Below are 16,417 nucleotides of genomic sequence, written 5' to 3'. Positions count from 1 at the left end.
GAATGTAGAAAAGAAAGATTTCTACATTCTGTTTATTTGGCAAGATTATGCTAAAACATATTTCTGAAAGGATTTCAGATAAGTTAACGTTATTCATCTTAGCGTAACTCCGTTTTTACATGCTAACTAACAGTGTCCAAGTTAAATAGCTATGTGTTAGCATTAGCCGTGGACAAGGCTACAGCAACTTGGCGGGCAAATCCACAGAAAGTCATTTGACTAACCAGACTGTATAGCTATTGCAACATTATTGCTAGCTCTAAAAGCACATAGAACTTCAGTGCAAGCTTTCTCTTGGAATAAAACATTTATTTACCTCAGTATGCTTCCACAGTTGGATGGCGAGTTTTTGTAGGCCGTGACGTGGTTCGTTTTCGGCAAACAAAGCAAACATTTAAAACAAAACGACTCTTTAATCCTTTCAGAAAACTGAAACATGGGTTCTAGGTATAGCCATGGGTGTGTGTATCCCCAGAAGAACCGCCTCCTTCCATTCTGCCATCAACTGATCGTGTTCAAATAATGCTGCGGAGAAATCACTGAACTTGATTTTATCCAGTCTATAGATGTGACGTGACCCTAGTGATTACTGATCGGCTGTCTCAGTGTCACCTGCAAAAAAACCAATCACATTTTAGAAAAGAAAAGAAAAAACATCCACTTTCAAAGCTGTTTCATAGTAACAAGTAACGAGGACCTTGACAGAAATGTAGTGGAGTGAAAAGTACGATATTTGTCTTTCAAATGTAGTGAAGTTAAAGTCAGAAGTTTCCAAAAAAAAATACTCAAGTAAAGTACAGATACTCAAAAAGTGTATTTAAGTGCAGTACTCAAGTAAATTTACTTTGTTACTGTCCACCTCTGCTCATATTGTCCCTTTTTATTTTTTTCCTTTTTTCTCTCTTTCTTTGACCCTTCTAGTTAGTGTGAACTCTTTCTTTCTTTCCTTCATTTTGTCTCTCTTTCTGTCAGCTTATTGCTGACTGTTTCTTCCTTTCTTTCTTGCTTTCTTAACTTTTTTCTCTCACATTCCTTCTCTTTCTTATTTCTCATTCATTTGTTGTCTTTCTTTCTTTCTTTCTTTCTTTCTTTCTTTCTTTCTTTCTTTCTTTCTTTCTTTCTTTCTTTCTTTTTCCTGCTTTCTTCCCATATTTCTTATATTTTCCCCTCTCTCATATTGTCCCTCTTTATTTTTTTCCTTTTTTCTTTTTCTTTCTTTGACCCTTCTAGTTAGTCTTTTCTTTCTTTCTTTCTTTCTTTCTTTCTTTCTTTCTTTCTTTCTTTCTTTCTTTCTTTCTTTCTTTCTTTACCTCATTTTGCCTTTCTTTCCTTCTGTCAGCTTATCACTGATTGTTTCTTCCCTTCTTTCTTGCTTTCTTAACTTTTTTCTCTCACATTCCTTCTCTTTCTTATTTCTCATTTATTTGTTGTCTTTTTCCTGTTCTTTCTTTCTTTCTCCTGCTTTCTTCCCATATTTCTTATATTTTCCCCTCTCTCATATTGTCCCTCTTTATTTTTTCCTTTTTTCTTTTTTCTCTCCTTTTCTGACCTTTCTAGTTAGTGCGAACTCACTCTTTCTTTCTTTCTTTCTTTCTTTCTTTCTTTCTTTCTTTCTTTCTTTCTTTCTTTCTTTTTCCTGCTTTCTTCCCATATTTCTTATATTTTCCCCTCTCTCATATTGTCCCTCTTTATTTTTTTTCCTTTTTTCTTTTTCTTTCTTTGACCCTTCTAGTTAGTCTTTTCTTTCTTTCTTTCTTTCTTTCTTTCTTTCTTTCTTTCTTTCTTTCTTTCTTTCTTTCTTTCTTTACCTCATTTTGCCTTTCTTTCCTTCTGTCAGCTTATCACTGATTGTTTCTTCCCTTCTTTCTTGCTTTCTTAACTTTTTTCTCTCACATTCCTTCTCTTTCTTATTTCTCATTTATTTGTTGTCTTTTTCCTGTTCTTTCTTTCTTTCTCCTGCTTTCTTCCCATATTTCTTATATTTTCCCCTCTCTCATATTGTCCCTCTTTATTTTTTCCTTTTTTCTTTTTTCTCTCCTTTTCTGACCTTTCTAGTTAGTGCGAACTCACTCTTTCTTTCTTTCTTTCTTTCTTTCTTTCTTTCTTTCTTTCTTTCTTTCTTTCTTTCTTTCTTTCTTTCTTTTTCCTGCTTTCTTCCCATATTTCTTATATTTTCCCCTCTCTCATATTGTCCCTCTTTATTTTTTTCCTTTTTTCTTTTTCTTTCTTTGACCCTTCTAGTTAGTCTTTCTTTCTTTCTTTCTTTCTTTCTTTCTTTCTTTCTTTCTTTCTTTCTTTCTTTCTTTCTTTCTTTCTTTCTTTCTTTCTTTCTTTACCTCATTTTGCCTTTCTTTCCTTCTGTCAGCTTATCACTGATTGTTTCTTCCCTTCTTTCTTGCTTTCTTAACTTTTTTCTCTCACATTCCTTCTCTTTCTTATTTCTCATTTATTTGTTGTCTTTTTCCTGTTCTTTCTTTCTTTCTCCTGCTTTCTTCCCATATTTCTTATATTTTCCCCTCTCTCATATTGTCCCTCTTTATTTTTTCCTTTTTTCTTTTTTCTCTCCTTTTCTGACCTTTCTAGTTAGTGCGAACTCACTCTTTCTTTCTTTCTTTCTTTCTTTCTTTCTTTCTTTCTTTCTTTCTTTCTTTCTTTCTTTCTTTTTCCTGCTTTCTTCCCATATTTCTTATATTTTCCCCTCTCTCATATTGTCCCTCTTTATTTTTTTTCCTTTTTTCTTTTTCTTTCTTTGACCCTTCTAGTTAGTCTTTTCTTTCTTTCTTTCTTTCTTTCTTTCTTTCTTTCTTTCTTTCTTTCTTTCTTTCTTTCTTTCTTTCTTTCTTTCTTTACCTCATTTTGCCTTTCTTTCCTTCTGTCAGCTTATCACTGATTGTTTCTTCCCTTCTTTCTTGCTTTCTTAACTTTTTTCTCTCACATTCCTTCTCTTTCTTATTTCTCATTTATTTGTTGTCTTTTTCCTGTTCTTTCTTTCTTTCTCCTGCTTTCTTCCCATATTTCTTATATTTTCCCCTCTCTCATATTGTCCCTCTTTATTTTTTCCTTTTTTCTTTTTTCTCTCCTTTTCTGACCTTTCTAGTTAGTGCGAACTCACTCTTTCTTTCTTTCTTTCTTTCTTTCTTTCTTTCTTTCTTTCTTTCTTTCTTTCTTTCTTTCTTTTTCCTGCTTTCTTCCCATATTTCTTATATTTTCCCCTCTCTCATATTGTCCCTCTTTATTTTTTTTCCTTTTTTCTTTTTCTTTCTTTGACCCTTCTAGTTAGTCTTTTCTTTCTTTCTTTCTTTCTTTCTTTCTTTCTTTCTTTCTTTCTTTCTTTCTTTCTTTCTTTACCTCATTTTGCCTTTCTTTCCTTCTGTCAGCTTATCACTGATTGTTTCTTCCCTTCTTTCTTGCTTTCTTAACTTTTTTCTCTCACATTCCTTCTCTTTCTTATTTCTCATTTATTTGTTGTCTTTTTCCTGTTCTTTCTTTCTTTCTCCTGCTTTCTTCCCATATTTCTTATATTTTCCCCTCTCTCATATTGTCCCTCTTTATTTTTTCCTTTTTTCTTTTTTCTCTTCTTTTCTGACCTTTCTAGTTAGTGCGAACTCACTCTTTCTTTCTTTCTTTCTTTCTTTCTTTTTCCTGCTTTCTTCCCATATTTCTTATATTTTCCCCTCTCTCATATTGTCCCTCTTTATTTTTTTTCCTTTTTTCTTTTTCTTTCTTTGACCCTTCTAGTTAGTCTTTTCTTTCTTTCTTTCTTTCTTTCTTTCTTTCTTTCTTTCTTTCTTTCTTTCTTTCTTTCTTTCTTTCTTTCTTTCTTTCTTTCTTTCTTTCTTTCTTTCTTTACCTCATTTTGCCTTTCTTTCCTTCTGTCAGCTTATCACTGATTGTTTCTTCCCTTCTTTCTTGCTTTCTTAACTTTTTTCTCTCACATTCCTTCTCTTTCTTATTTCTCATTTATTTGTTGTCTTTTTCCTGTTCTTTCTTTCTTTCTCCTGCTTTCTTCCCATATTTCTTATATTTTCCCCTCTCTCATATTGTCCCTCTTTATTTTTTCCTTTTTTCTTTTTTCTCTCCTTTTCTGACCTTTCTAGTTAGTGCGAACTCACTCTTTCTTTCTTTCTTTCTTTCTTTCTTTCTTTCTTTCTTTCTTTCTTTCTTTCTTTCACTTCTGCTTTTAATCCTTTATTTAGCTGTGTAAAAGCTTAATCCATCTTGCTCGTTCAGAAATGGATGATCCTCACTGGTCACATTGATGGAATTAAGGAAATGACAGACAGAGTTAATAGATAGTGTGAGTGAAGCATGAGGTGTCAGTGGCTGGCAGGATGGTCACTTTCAGTGGACCTCTGACAGGGGCATTGTAGGAAAATAATTGGCTTTTTGCTCATCCAGGGACTTGATGCAGCCAGAGCATCGAGCACATGCAGTGCCATGCACCTCACCGTATTGCCTATAGCGCTGAGCCGAAGACAACATCCTGATTAATTCTGTTGTTTCACAATAATGTATTAAACTAATAATAGGACATAAGAGGTGTTTTTCATTTGGTCACACACACTGTTATACATTTTCTATATAGACAGAACTCATTATGGAAGCATTTTCTTAATAGATGCAGTAATATTGGTAATGGCAATACTATACATTCTTCTGAAACTGTACCACTGATGATGAGGAAATTATGGATATTTGATGAGCTACAAAACGCTTCAGTTGCTGTTCTTGGCAGCAAATGACAAAAGAGAGATTCACACACCAGCATGAAGAAACCATTACTGTTCAAGTCTGAAATGGAAACATGAATCCAATCCAGTTCTTTAGCTGTGATCTCCAGGAATATGTACAGTATGTCAGTCCCTCCTTTAGAAAGAGCAAGAACTAGAGCTACTGAAATATTTCCTGAGGTTTGTGACAGCTGCTTGACTGGGAAGATGGACGCTTCTCTTTCCCTAAACATAGGTTGACACATTTTTCACTCTTTTTCCGCTCCACTTTCTCCTCCACACTAGCGAGCATGAGCCATCCATCACTCTTCAGTGTAGCCCACTTCCTTCTCATAACCTCTCTTCTCTTTTTCTTCTTCCACAGCTGATGCAGCAGCAGGCGGCCCTCATGGCTGCGAGTCACGGTGGCTACCTGACGCCCAGCGTGGCCTTCCCAGCCACCCAAATCCACCAGATGGGTGCGCTGAACATCAACAGCCTCCCTCCCACCCCCATGACCCCGGTGTCGGGTGAGTTTCATCAGCCTCTGGGTGAGCAGCTGCGCTTCATTTCCTCTCTTACAGGGACAGGGTGAAGGCAGGGACTCGCATTGTGTAGGTCTGCATGCCACCACTGAGCTGGGAGACAGAGGTTCATATTTTATTTTCCCTGCTGTGAGCACACACATGATCCAACTCATTCAGCTCGTCAGCTCCTGTAATTATCGAAGCTTTAATGAGCTGAGCGTGGTGTGTGTGGAAGCAGGAAAAACACACAGCCATGCACACTCCTCTGGTTCTCCGTCCCCAGAGGCAGAGCATGCAGGGGTTAATGGTGACTACATCTCAAATACACTCACTGATTCCACTGGAGCAAAACCTGGATCATTCTTCTTCTTCTTCTTCCTCTTTATTATTATTATTATTATTATTATTATTATTATTATTATTATTATTATTATTGTTGTTGTTATTATCAAGAAGAATAAAAATTCTGAATGTTTTTATTTAAATTTGGTGTTTTCTTTTCTTTCTGTTTTTCTCATCACTCTATGACTTCTTTTTTCCTTTTCTTCACACCATCTTATTCCCTTCTCACTCCTCCCTTGCTTTCTCTTTTCCAGCCTTTGTTTCTGTTTTCTTTGCTTTTTCTTTTTTTTCAACTTTTTGTTTATCTTCCAAATTAATTTCATCCCCTCAGTTCCCTCAAATCTATCTATCTATCTATCTATCTATCTATCTATCTATCTATCTATCTATCTATCTATCTATCTTATTATTATCTTTCCTGTTCATTTTCTTTGTCATATTTTCCTTTCTTTTTTCTTGATCTCTTCCCTTTCTTTTGTGTCGTCCTTTTTATCTTTTTTGCAGAACTTATACCTCTCCTTTACTTTTCAATCTCTTTTCTTTTGTATCACTTTCTTCCTATATTTCTTACATTTGCATCTCTCTGATTCTTGCTCTTTTTCTTTATTCTTCATTTTTTCTTACTTTTCCTCTCTCTACCCCAAATCTTTCTTTCTTTTCATTTTAACGTCATGTTTTACCTCCTTTTATCTTTCTTTCTATCAGCTTATCTTACATTTTTTCTTTTTTCCTTCTCTCTTCACTTACTTCTTCCTGCATTCTTCATCATTCTTTCTTCTTCTTTCTTCTTGTCTTGTCTTTATTTCTTTCTATTTCCATTCCCTCGTTATTTATTCCATCCCTCTGTCTCTTTCAGCTCCTTACATGCAAATCTAGTTTCAACTTTAATTAGAAATAAAAGTAAATTAGTGAGGAGATGTAGAAATGGCTGATGGTCTTGACCTTTAAGTGAAGATTGAAGATCAGTATGCAGTGGCATGACTTCTGTGCATCATCCTCGTCATCTAATGGAATAGCGAGATATCTGATGGGAACATTAAGGCACACTTAGTCACATTTACTGATGCTGCAACATTTCCTTTCTGACCTTTGTATGCACACACAAACACACACACACACATGCACAGAGCAGACTGAGCGAAACACATCTAAATTAAAAGTTCACACACATTGTAAAAATGGTTCATATCAACAGCTTAAAGGAGATATGCAGAACCTTTATTTTTAAATACATTTCTGAGTGGATAGTATCTCCATCCTTGACTCTTGTATGCTGCATAATTGGGAATAAAAATATATATTTTTGAGAGTTAAAATCGACTGCAAAGTTGGCATTCGATCTGCCCCGCTGAGCCAGCCAGCCCTGAGTGCATGACGTCACAGCGGTAACCGGTGCTATAGACCAAAGCCAGACTCGGCAGGCAAGAGTGGTTGTAATGGCCTCTTCGTTCAGATTTATTGGAGATTCTTCAGATTCCTCAGATAGTAATGCATCTGACTGTGATAGTCCTGAAATTGGCATGTGTGTACATGCTACTGCTATACACTGTATCAGTTCGAACCATCGGAAAGTGAATCCGATAGTAACACGTCAGCCACGGAGACCCACACCTTACAAAATAAAGCCAGAGAACAAAGCCGTCTAGAGAATTGGATGGAATTGAACTGACCGTCTCATGTGACTCTCATTAAAACAGGATAGGTGTTATAACTTATGCAACATACATGTACATGCATGCATTTTCACTGATAGAACGTAAAAGGCTAATTAAATAATCAGATGAACTGAGACAATCACATTCTGAAGCAAATTAAATAATCTTATACCGGTAACTTAAATGCACAATACAAGTTACATCTATTAATCTAAATGCAGGTAAACAACGAGTGTTGTTGTTGTTGTTGTTATGTAACCAAATGAGAGTCGCATCTTACCCGTCTGTGTTCTCGCTTCTTGAAGGCTGAGCTTGTAGCTGATTATTTTGAAACAATCTGACTTTTAGTTCTTCATTCATTTGCTTCTTCCACGTAAGGGCGAGATATTGCTGCTGACGCAAGCATATCCAGTGGGGAAAAAAAGGCATATCCAGCAGAGAAATCTGACCACTGGTCCACTCATTCTCCATTTTCTCCATACTGAGTACTCCGCCATTACTGCTCGGCTCACGCTCCGGGAGAACTGGTGCAACTGAACTTACTTTCCTTTTCTTGTAATTTTATTTTCCTTTAATTGTTGGTACTGCACCCTCTTTCAATACAGGCTTATAGCCAACGCTCCTCAACAGATCAGAGGTTTCGTACGAGTCCTCAGTAAAATGTGCAGAGGAGAGACCACTTTGTAGGTGCCCAATCTGTGAATTTCTCGCAAAACGCATCCAAATCTTTGCAGTTTGAACATTCTTGGGCCATGAATGCAACATAAATCCACCTTCTGTCATGTTACTGCACCTGCCAGCAACACATCTACGTGGCATGGTGATAAATTAGCTCAAAATGGAGGATCGGAGTTGCAGTCAGCTCTGTGTTTTAGTATAGCGGAAATGGCGATGAGACCGATAGACTTCCTGCTGTGACGTTATGGACGTAAAGGTCATTCACTCAGACCGCTACCTATATGAATCACTTTAATCATAAAAATTACTATATTTGATTTATTGTTAACGCTTAAAACTATTCCTATGCCATTCTTGAGGTCTCAAGGCATTTATAAACAAAAAGTGAGGCCATGGCTCTGCGTATCTCCTTTAAATGTTTCTGTCATGTACTGATGGGCTGAATTCTGCATTTCAGTGCCCTAAAAAGGAGAAACACGTACCAAGTGTTTAAAATGGCTTTGTCTGTCTGATGTTTTGACTCCGTTGTGACAAGCCATTGTTCAGAAAGGGGCAAGCTACCCAATTAAATGTAACACGTGAGATTGTTAGGCAAGTCTTCTCTTGAAGGCTGAGTGCATCTGTGCGTGACGTTACATGCAGATCTTCTCATTCTGGTCTTAAAATTACACACGAGATAGACACTGCAATTTGTCAGACATCTTGTCAAGGCACACACATCATCACGGAAACTGCTGACAGAAACAAACTCAGTGCAAAGCAGGGACCTTTCTAGAGCAACATGCATTGCATGTTCAGGCATGTGTGGCCTGAGCAACGCATGTTGTTCTAGAAAAGTCCCTGCTTTGCATTGAGTTTGTTTCTGTCAGCACTTTCTAACCAGCTCCTCACACACCACCCTTCATCTGTGGAAGAGATAAATAATTAATTCTAGTCATATCACAATGTTAGAGATCTTTTGTTTGTTTAAACCCTAAGATGAGTATGAGATGAGTATGGTCCAGTTTTATTTATTTATTTATTCATTTATTTAGCAGCAGCAGTCCGTGTCATATTAATATGCGACACAGCTACCAGGGCAAATTGGTCTTTCTTACACTGACTTAATTGAAATAGACCAGCGGTGCTGTGCGCTCCCGGTGTGGTCCAAAGAAGAGCTGAAATATGTGCACCATTCGATATGCTCCTGTGTGTCCTCTGCTCCACTGATTGCCTTCTATTATTGAAGCCGTTGGAGTCTGTTGCATTATTAATCCCATGCAAGATAGCATCGAGAATATTCCAAGGACTACAATAAATAAGATTCACTCATTCATTTATTTGCATCTCACAGGCAGCATTGCTAGTTTTATTCAACACGTCTGCCCCACATTGTCTCACACACACACACACACACACACACACACACACACACACACACACACACACACACACACAAGTGATGTGTAGGAATCAAAGAGAACAGGAAACATTGGAACATCATGAATGCACTTGTAAATGTTTCTCCGATTACTGGACCAAGGACTTTTTCTCCATTTCTTTTTTTTTTGTATAAAAAAGACTAAAATCCTCACATATTAGAATGTAACTTGTGAATCTTGCTCAAAAATATGAAAGAAAATAAACGAATATAGGGATAATTTAGTGGCATAGTAGTGCAGGGGGTAATGTTGCATTCTCACAGCTTCAAAATCACTGGTTCAGTCCAAAACCCAGGTCACTGTCTGTGCTGAGTTTCATATGTCCACCTTGTGTTCATGTGGGTTTCCTCCAGGATTTTCAGTTTCCTTCCACCTCCCAAAAAACATGTGATTAAGGCCAAGTTTACATTAGACCGTATCTGTCTCGTTTTCTTCGTGGATGCACTGTCCGTTTACATTAAAACGCCTGGAAACGCCGGGAAACGGGAATCCGCCAGGGTCCACGTATTCAATCCAGATCGTGTCTGGTCCGGTGCTGTGTAAACATTGAGAATACACGGATACGCTGTGCTGAGCTCTAGCTGGCGTCATCATTGGACAACGTCACTGTGACATCCACCTTCCTGATTTGCTGGCATTGGTCATGTGACGCGACTGCTGAAAAACGGCGCGGACTTCCGCCTTGTATCACCTTTCATTAAAGAGTATAAAAGTATGAAAATACTGCAAATACTGATGCAAATACTGCCCACTGTGTAGTTATGATTGTCTTTAGGCTTGCCATCCTTCCACTTGCAAGTGGTAAGTGACTTGCGCATGCCCGATATGCACTGGGATCACACACACAGCGGCTCAGTCCCGAATCACTGCTCGTGCGCTTCACTCGTGTGCTCTGTGAGCTGCGCAGGGCCGGAGTGCGCACCCTCCAGAGGGCACTCGCTGTTCAGGGCGGAGTGATTTGGAGCGCAGGATGCCTGCGGAGCCGAGCGTATCCGTGTATTGGCGTTGCTGTGTGCACACTAATCGTTTTAAAAATGTTAATCTGATGATCTGCTGATACGGTCTAATGTAAACCCCACCTAAGTGAACTAGGAATCTTAAGTAGCCCCTTGGTGTGTGTGTGTGTGTGTGTGTGTGTGTGTGCATGGTGCTCTGACATGGCATCCAGGGTGTATTCCAGTCCCGCCCCCAGTGTTCCAGGGACACACTCTCGATCCATTGTGACCCTGACCACAATAAAGCACTTACTCAATAAAACAGGACAAATCATACACTTAAACACTTCATTTAAAGAAGGAACAGCCCAACAGTCACCTACAGGCACTTACAGTAAAGTACAGTAAATAATAATTCCACAAATAAAAAAATTAACCATACAGGTATAAATTTTAAAAGATAATTCAAATGTTCATAAACAGAAATAACAAGCATAAATCATTTAAAATGAGCACAGAATAAAGAGCACTGGAATAAAGAAAATCAGTCTTTGTTCTCACTTTAATAGGTATACAGTTCATCAATATGAATGGTTGTTCATCTCTGTGTTAGCCTGAGATAGATTAGCAACCTATCCAGGGTGTACCCCACCTCTCGCTTGAAGTCAGCTGGGATCGGCTCCAGCCTCCCCCACGACCCTGATGGATAAGTGGAATAGATAAAGGATGGATTGAACAGATAATGTGTTCTAAACAAATACAGATAAGAATAAGAGATGTACTTTTTCTTTAAGAAAGCTTGTCCATACCAGGCATATATGCACGCAAGCAGTTGGATATGAAGAAAGACCACATTCATTATCATAAACATGAGTCGATGCTTGTTTGTCATGTATTGGTGGAGATGGGGGCGGCACGGTGGTGTAGTGGTTAGCGCTGTTGCCTCACAGCAAGAAGGTCCTGGGTTCGAGCCCAGTGGCCGACAGGGGCCTTTCTGTGTGGAGTTTGCATGTTCTCCCTGTGTCTGCGTGGGTTTCCTCCGGGTGCTCCGGTTTCTCCCACAGTCCAAAGACATGCTGGTTAGGTTAACTGGTGACTCTAAATTGACCGTAGGTGTGAATGTGAGTGTGAATGGTTGTTTGTCTCTATGTGTCAGCCCTGCAATGACCTGGCGACTTGCATTACGGATAATGGATGGATGGATGGATGGTGGAGATGGATGCAAGTGCAGGCCATTTATTAAATAACAGACTTACCAAAAACAGAAGGAAAAAGGTGTCATAACCTGAGCAAGATGAGAACTATGGTAGGAAACTATGGCGTAGAAGATGCAAGATACAACAGAAACTTGGCAAAGGGATCTATCTATCCATTGTTAGCACCCTTTAAGGCAATTGGCCTGTCAGTTGCCAGCCTCTTACAAGGTTGTCTGCCTCTATCGTGAGTACATTTAGGTGGTGTTTACATTAGACCGTATCAGTGGATCATCAGATTAACGTTTTTAAAATGATTCGCGTGCACACAGCAATGCCAATACACGATTCGCGTGCACACAGCAACGCCAATACACGGATACGCTCGGCTCCGCAGGCATCCTGCGCTCCAAATCAGTCCGCCCTGAACAGTGAGTGCCCTCTGGAGGGTGCGCACTCCGGCCCTGCGCAGCTCATAGAGCGCGCGAGTGAAGCGCACGAGCAGTGATTCGGGACAAATAGCAGGAAGTGAAAGTCCGCGCCATTTTTCAGCAGTCGCGTCACATGACCAATGTGGCATGACCAATGCCAGCGAATCAGGAAGGTGGATGTCACAGTGACGTTGTCCAATGACGACGTCAGCTAGAGCTCAGCACAGCGTATCCTCGTTTCTCAATGTTTACACAGCACCGGATCAGATACGTAATGGATTGAATACGTGGGCCCTAGCGGATTCAAGTTGTTCTGCCTGTGGAGTCGTTTCCCTGCGTTTTAATGTGAACGGACAGTGCATCTTCGACGAAAACGAGACGGATTCGGTCTAATGTAAACACCACCTTAATCCACTGTCAGCTTGCTAGGCCCGTCGCAGCTTCACGAGACAAACAACCATTCACACACACATTCACACCTAGGGACAATTTAGAGTAGTTAGTTAACCTAACTGCATGTCTTTGGACTGTGGGAGGAAACCGGAACATCCAGAGGAAACCCACACAGGCACAGGGAGAACATGCAAACTCCACACAGAAAGACCCCAGTCGGCCACTTGGGCTGGAACCTTCTTGCTGTGAGGTGACAGTGCTAACCACTACACCACCTGACAAAGGGATATTTGACTTAAATAGGGACACAGAAAACACAGAGCAGCTGAGAATGATCAACAATGATCAAGAGCAGTAATGTGTACATGTGACTGGGTCATGTGATGTGGATGTAGTTTGATAGGTTTGATGAATAGGCAGCCATTTCATGGGCAAAACCAGAATTGATATGAGATTGATGCATTTAACATTCATTCCTTCATCCTTAGTAACTGCCTGGTCAAGGTAGCAGTGGTTTAAATTACGCTACTAATTTGTTTATAGTTTGGGGAATAGAGCCAATGAAATTTGTTGGATGAAGAATGAAGTTTTGTGAGCAGGTACGAAAAAAAAATAAGTGTGTAAGGGGGACTAAACACAGTCCATTACCTGAGTGATGTAGCAGAGGCTGAGGAACTGTCAGAGCCCAAATATACACACCATGCTGACAGAGCTGCCTTTACAAACTCTGAGTTTTTCCTTGTGTTTTCTGGAGCATTGTGATAGTATTCATACTGAATTTTAAAAAAAAAAACATAAATCCTAATACAGATATTTAAAGCATTGAACGAACATAGCAGATGCACAGCTTTAGAGATTTTGTGTAGGAAAAGGCACATACTAGTACCTAGACAAACAATTAAAGTAAACAATTCTCTCTTCTCCAGTGCTGAGTTCCACAGTGGGTTAAAAAGCACTCCATTGTGCCCCTTAAATGTTATTTAAAATTTCCACATTCAGACTAAAAATAAAAACTACAAAACGAATGAAGCATATCAGGTAGATCAGTAACAGAGAGCACACACATACTGTATATATATCAGTTATATGATCTGAAGATGGGACGGCACGGTGGTGTAGTGGTTAGCACTGTCACCTCACAGCAAGAAGGTTCTGGGTTCGAGCCCAGTGGCTGATGAGGGCCTTTCTGTGTGGAGTTTGCATGTTCTCCCCGTGTCCGCGTGGGTTTCCTCCGGGTGCTCCGGTTTCCCCCACAGTCCAAAGACATGCAGGTTAGGTTAACTGGTGACTCTAAATTGACCGTAGGTGTGAATGTGAGTGTGAATGGTTGTCTGTGTCTATGTGTCAGCCCTGTGATGACCTGGCGACTTGTCCAGGGTGTACCCCGCCTCTCGCCCGTAGTCAGCTGGGATAGGCTCCAGCTCGCCTGCGACCCTGTAGAACAGGATAAAGCGGCTAGAGATGATGAGATGAGATGAGTTTATAGACTCTTTCTTTCTTAAAGTTATTTCTGTCTTTTTCCTGCTTTCTTCCCAGAATGTAGAAAAGAAAGATTTCTACATTCTGTTTATTTGGCAAGATTATGCTAAAACATATTTCTGAAAGGATTTCAGATAAGTTAACGTTATTCATCTTAGCGTAACTCCGTTTTTACATGCTAGGTGTGAATGTGAGTGTGAATGGTTGTCTGTGTCTATGTGTCAGCCCTGTGATGACCTGGCGACTTGTCCAGGGTGTACCCCGCCTCTCGCCCATAGTCAGCTGGGATAGGCTCCAGCTTGCTTGCGACCCTGCACAGGATAAGCGGTTACGGATAATGGATGGATGGATGATCTGAAGACGTTATCAAAGTATATTAGTTTCAAACATCATATATAAAAGATAATATTGCAGCTATTGCTCTGCTTTTATTATATCACAGTATGATACACAAATTACACACAGGACTGCTTGAGCACTGAATATTGTTTCACATAACTTTTACATGCTAGTTTGTTGACATGCTACAATTAAACTTCACCTAATAATATATTTGTTGTTGTTTGTTCATTTTAAACAAACAAATAAACAACCCATTTAGCTTTATGAACATTATCCGTGCCGTCACAAAAAAACAATAAAAAAAACCCCCACCAACCTTGTAGTTTCACTGGAGGATTAGATAACAAACAAAATGTTGCGTTTGCGTTATAGATGATGTCCGAAAACATGCAGCTTTGCCTCTGACTGTTACAAAGCACTGACATTGGAGACTCCTTCCAAAAATGTTACATAAACATCACCTCACAGAAAATGTCAAAATACTGTACAGTTTTAAAATCTGTTTATGTGGAGCATCCACAATACAACTGCTTGTTTAAATTGTAAAACTATCCATTCATTTTGGCATATCACTACAGTGACGTGGCCACTCTGACGGCTTCAGCCATCAAAGTCTCTAGGGAACATTACAATAGTGGTTTCCCATTGCCTTCTACTGGATTATTATAGAGGTTTTCTCTTCTCAACCAGTCACACACACACACACACACACACACATTCACAATTTAGAGCCACCAATTAGCCTAACCTGCATGTCTTTGGACTGTGGGGGAAACTGGAGCACCTGAAGGAAACCTACGCAGACATGGGGAGAACATGCACACTTCACACAGAAAGGCCCCCGTCAGCCACTGGGCTCGAACCCAGGACCTTCTTGCTGTGAGGCAACAGTGCTAACCACTACACCATCATCATGACTTCATATCACATTAGATATTCTCAAAGAAATACACAGTTATTAATAACTTCAGCACAGATTGTGGCTTTTTAACCCATTTCTTCACATACACCCATACACACCAGTATCAAATCACTGCATAGGATGAACGGTGAAGAGGGCTTCTGCAAAACAAAAGCACGACTGCTCCATCAACAGATGTAAAGCACTTAAGCTTGATGGTGCGTACACTCTCAGCCAGATGGTACCCTCTATTAGAGCATGTATCTCTACCATGATGCAGGGTGATGAGCATTATACAATTAAAAAAAAAAGAATTAAAACAAAGCAAACTATGAGCAACCAGAGCAGCTTCAGTGCACCTTCGGCTCACCTTTAGAGCTGTCCTGGAGGGATGAACATCATTCTGCCAAAAAAATGTTTTCTCAATTGGCGTTTGGATGATGGTGGTGGAAACCGCTGTCTAACTCATCACTACAAAATCTCCCACAGGTTTTTACTTGTGTTCTGATCTGGTGAGTGTGAAAGCCATAGCATAAGGTTTACGGTATGTCATTTTCATCCTCATCAAACCATCCGGTGAGCCTGTGGATGGGGCAGAGTCGTACTGGAAGAGACGAAAGAAATGTTTTGTCATAGAATCATAACAGGACCTTTGTATTGATTGGCTTTGTATTGAATTTTCCATTTATTCCTGTGTTGATACTAGCAAGTCGCTTGTGCTGCTTGTAGCTTGTTCAGTGCACACAGAAGGGTTTGGCCCAAGTGCCACATCTTTCTGCCAATGTTATGACTTTTTCATGTGTGTAGAGAGAAAATGATAATCACCTGTAGATTTGTTGCTTACTAATGTCAACTAGCTTCCTAGGGTAAGGGTGTGAGTGAAAGTGAAAGCAAGCAAAAGGAAGTTTAAAGGCCTAATTATTAGTTTCTGTATTAAATGAAGTGTAGAATGGTGTGAACACAATGGTTCTTTTATTCATGTATTTGTAAACAGCACTGGGTCTGGAGTTTTCTCTGAGGGTGAACTCTCTGCTCTGAAGCCTCTCCGGATGAAGCAGAAACGCTCTGTGCATGAACGTTTAATTTAATTTATTTGATTTGTCACATAGCAACAGAGGCGGCACAGTGGTGTAATGGTTAGCACTGTCGCCTCACAGCAAGAAGGTTCTGGGTTCAAACCCAGTGGCTGACGAGGGCCTTTCTGTGCGGAGTTTGCATGTTCTCCCCGTGTCCGTGTGGGTTTCCTCCGGGTGCTCCGGTTTCCCCCACAGTCCAAAGACATGCAGGTTAGGTTAACTGGTGACTCTAAATTGACCGTAGGTGTGAATGTGAGTGTGAATGGTTGTCTGTGTCTATGTGTCAGCCCTGCAATGACCTGGTGACTTGTCCAGGGTGTACCCCACCTCTCGCC

At 39.8% G+C, this 16,417-nt stretch overlaps 1 protein-coding gene across 36 annotated transcripts in view; it reads left to right on the top strand.

Annotated features, from left to right (window-relative positions):
• celf5a (cugbp, Elav-like family member 5a) overlaps positions 1 to 16,417 on the top strand; it is a 355,737-nt gene that overhangs the window by 325,313 nt on the left and 14,007 nt on the right. For 20 of the 36 annotated variants that reach the window (XM_060941428.1, XM_060941415.1, XM_060941410.1 and 17 more), the window contains one exon: positions 5,095 to 5,243. In XM_060941428.1, the coding sequence (XP_060797411.1) occupies positions 5,095 to 5,243 (149 nt within the window). Of the gene's footprint in view, positions 1 to 5,092; positions 5,244 to 16,417 lie in introns of all 36 variants that reach the window. The other 16 variants (XM_060941433.1, XM_060941421.1, XM_060941425.1 and 13 more) reach the window with 2 other exon arrangements.

This window comes from Neoarius graeffei, chromosome 15 (genome assembly GCF_027579695.1).
Source record: "Neoarius graeffei isolate fNeoGra1 chromosome 15, fNeoGra1.pri, whole genome shotgun sequence".
NCBI lineage: Eukaryota > Metazoa > Chordata > Actinopteri > Siluriformes > Ariidae > Neoarius > Neoarius graeffei.
Note: the sequence above shows the minus strand (reverse complement) of the source record. Positions and strands in the feature narration are given on the sequence as shown.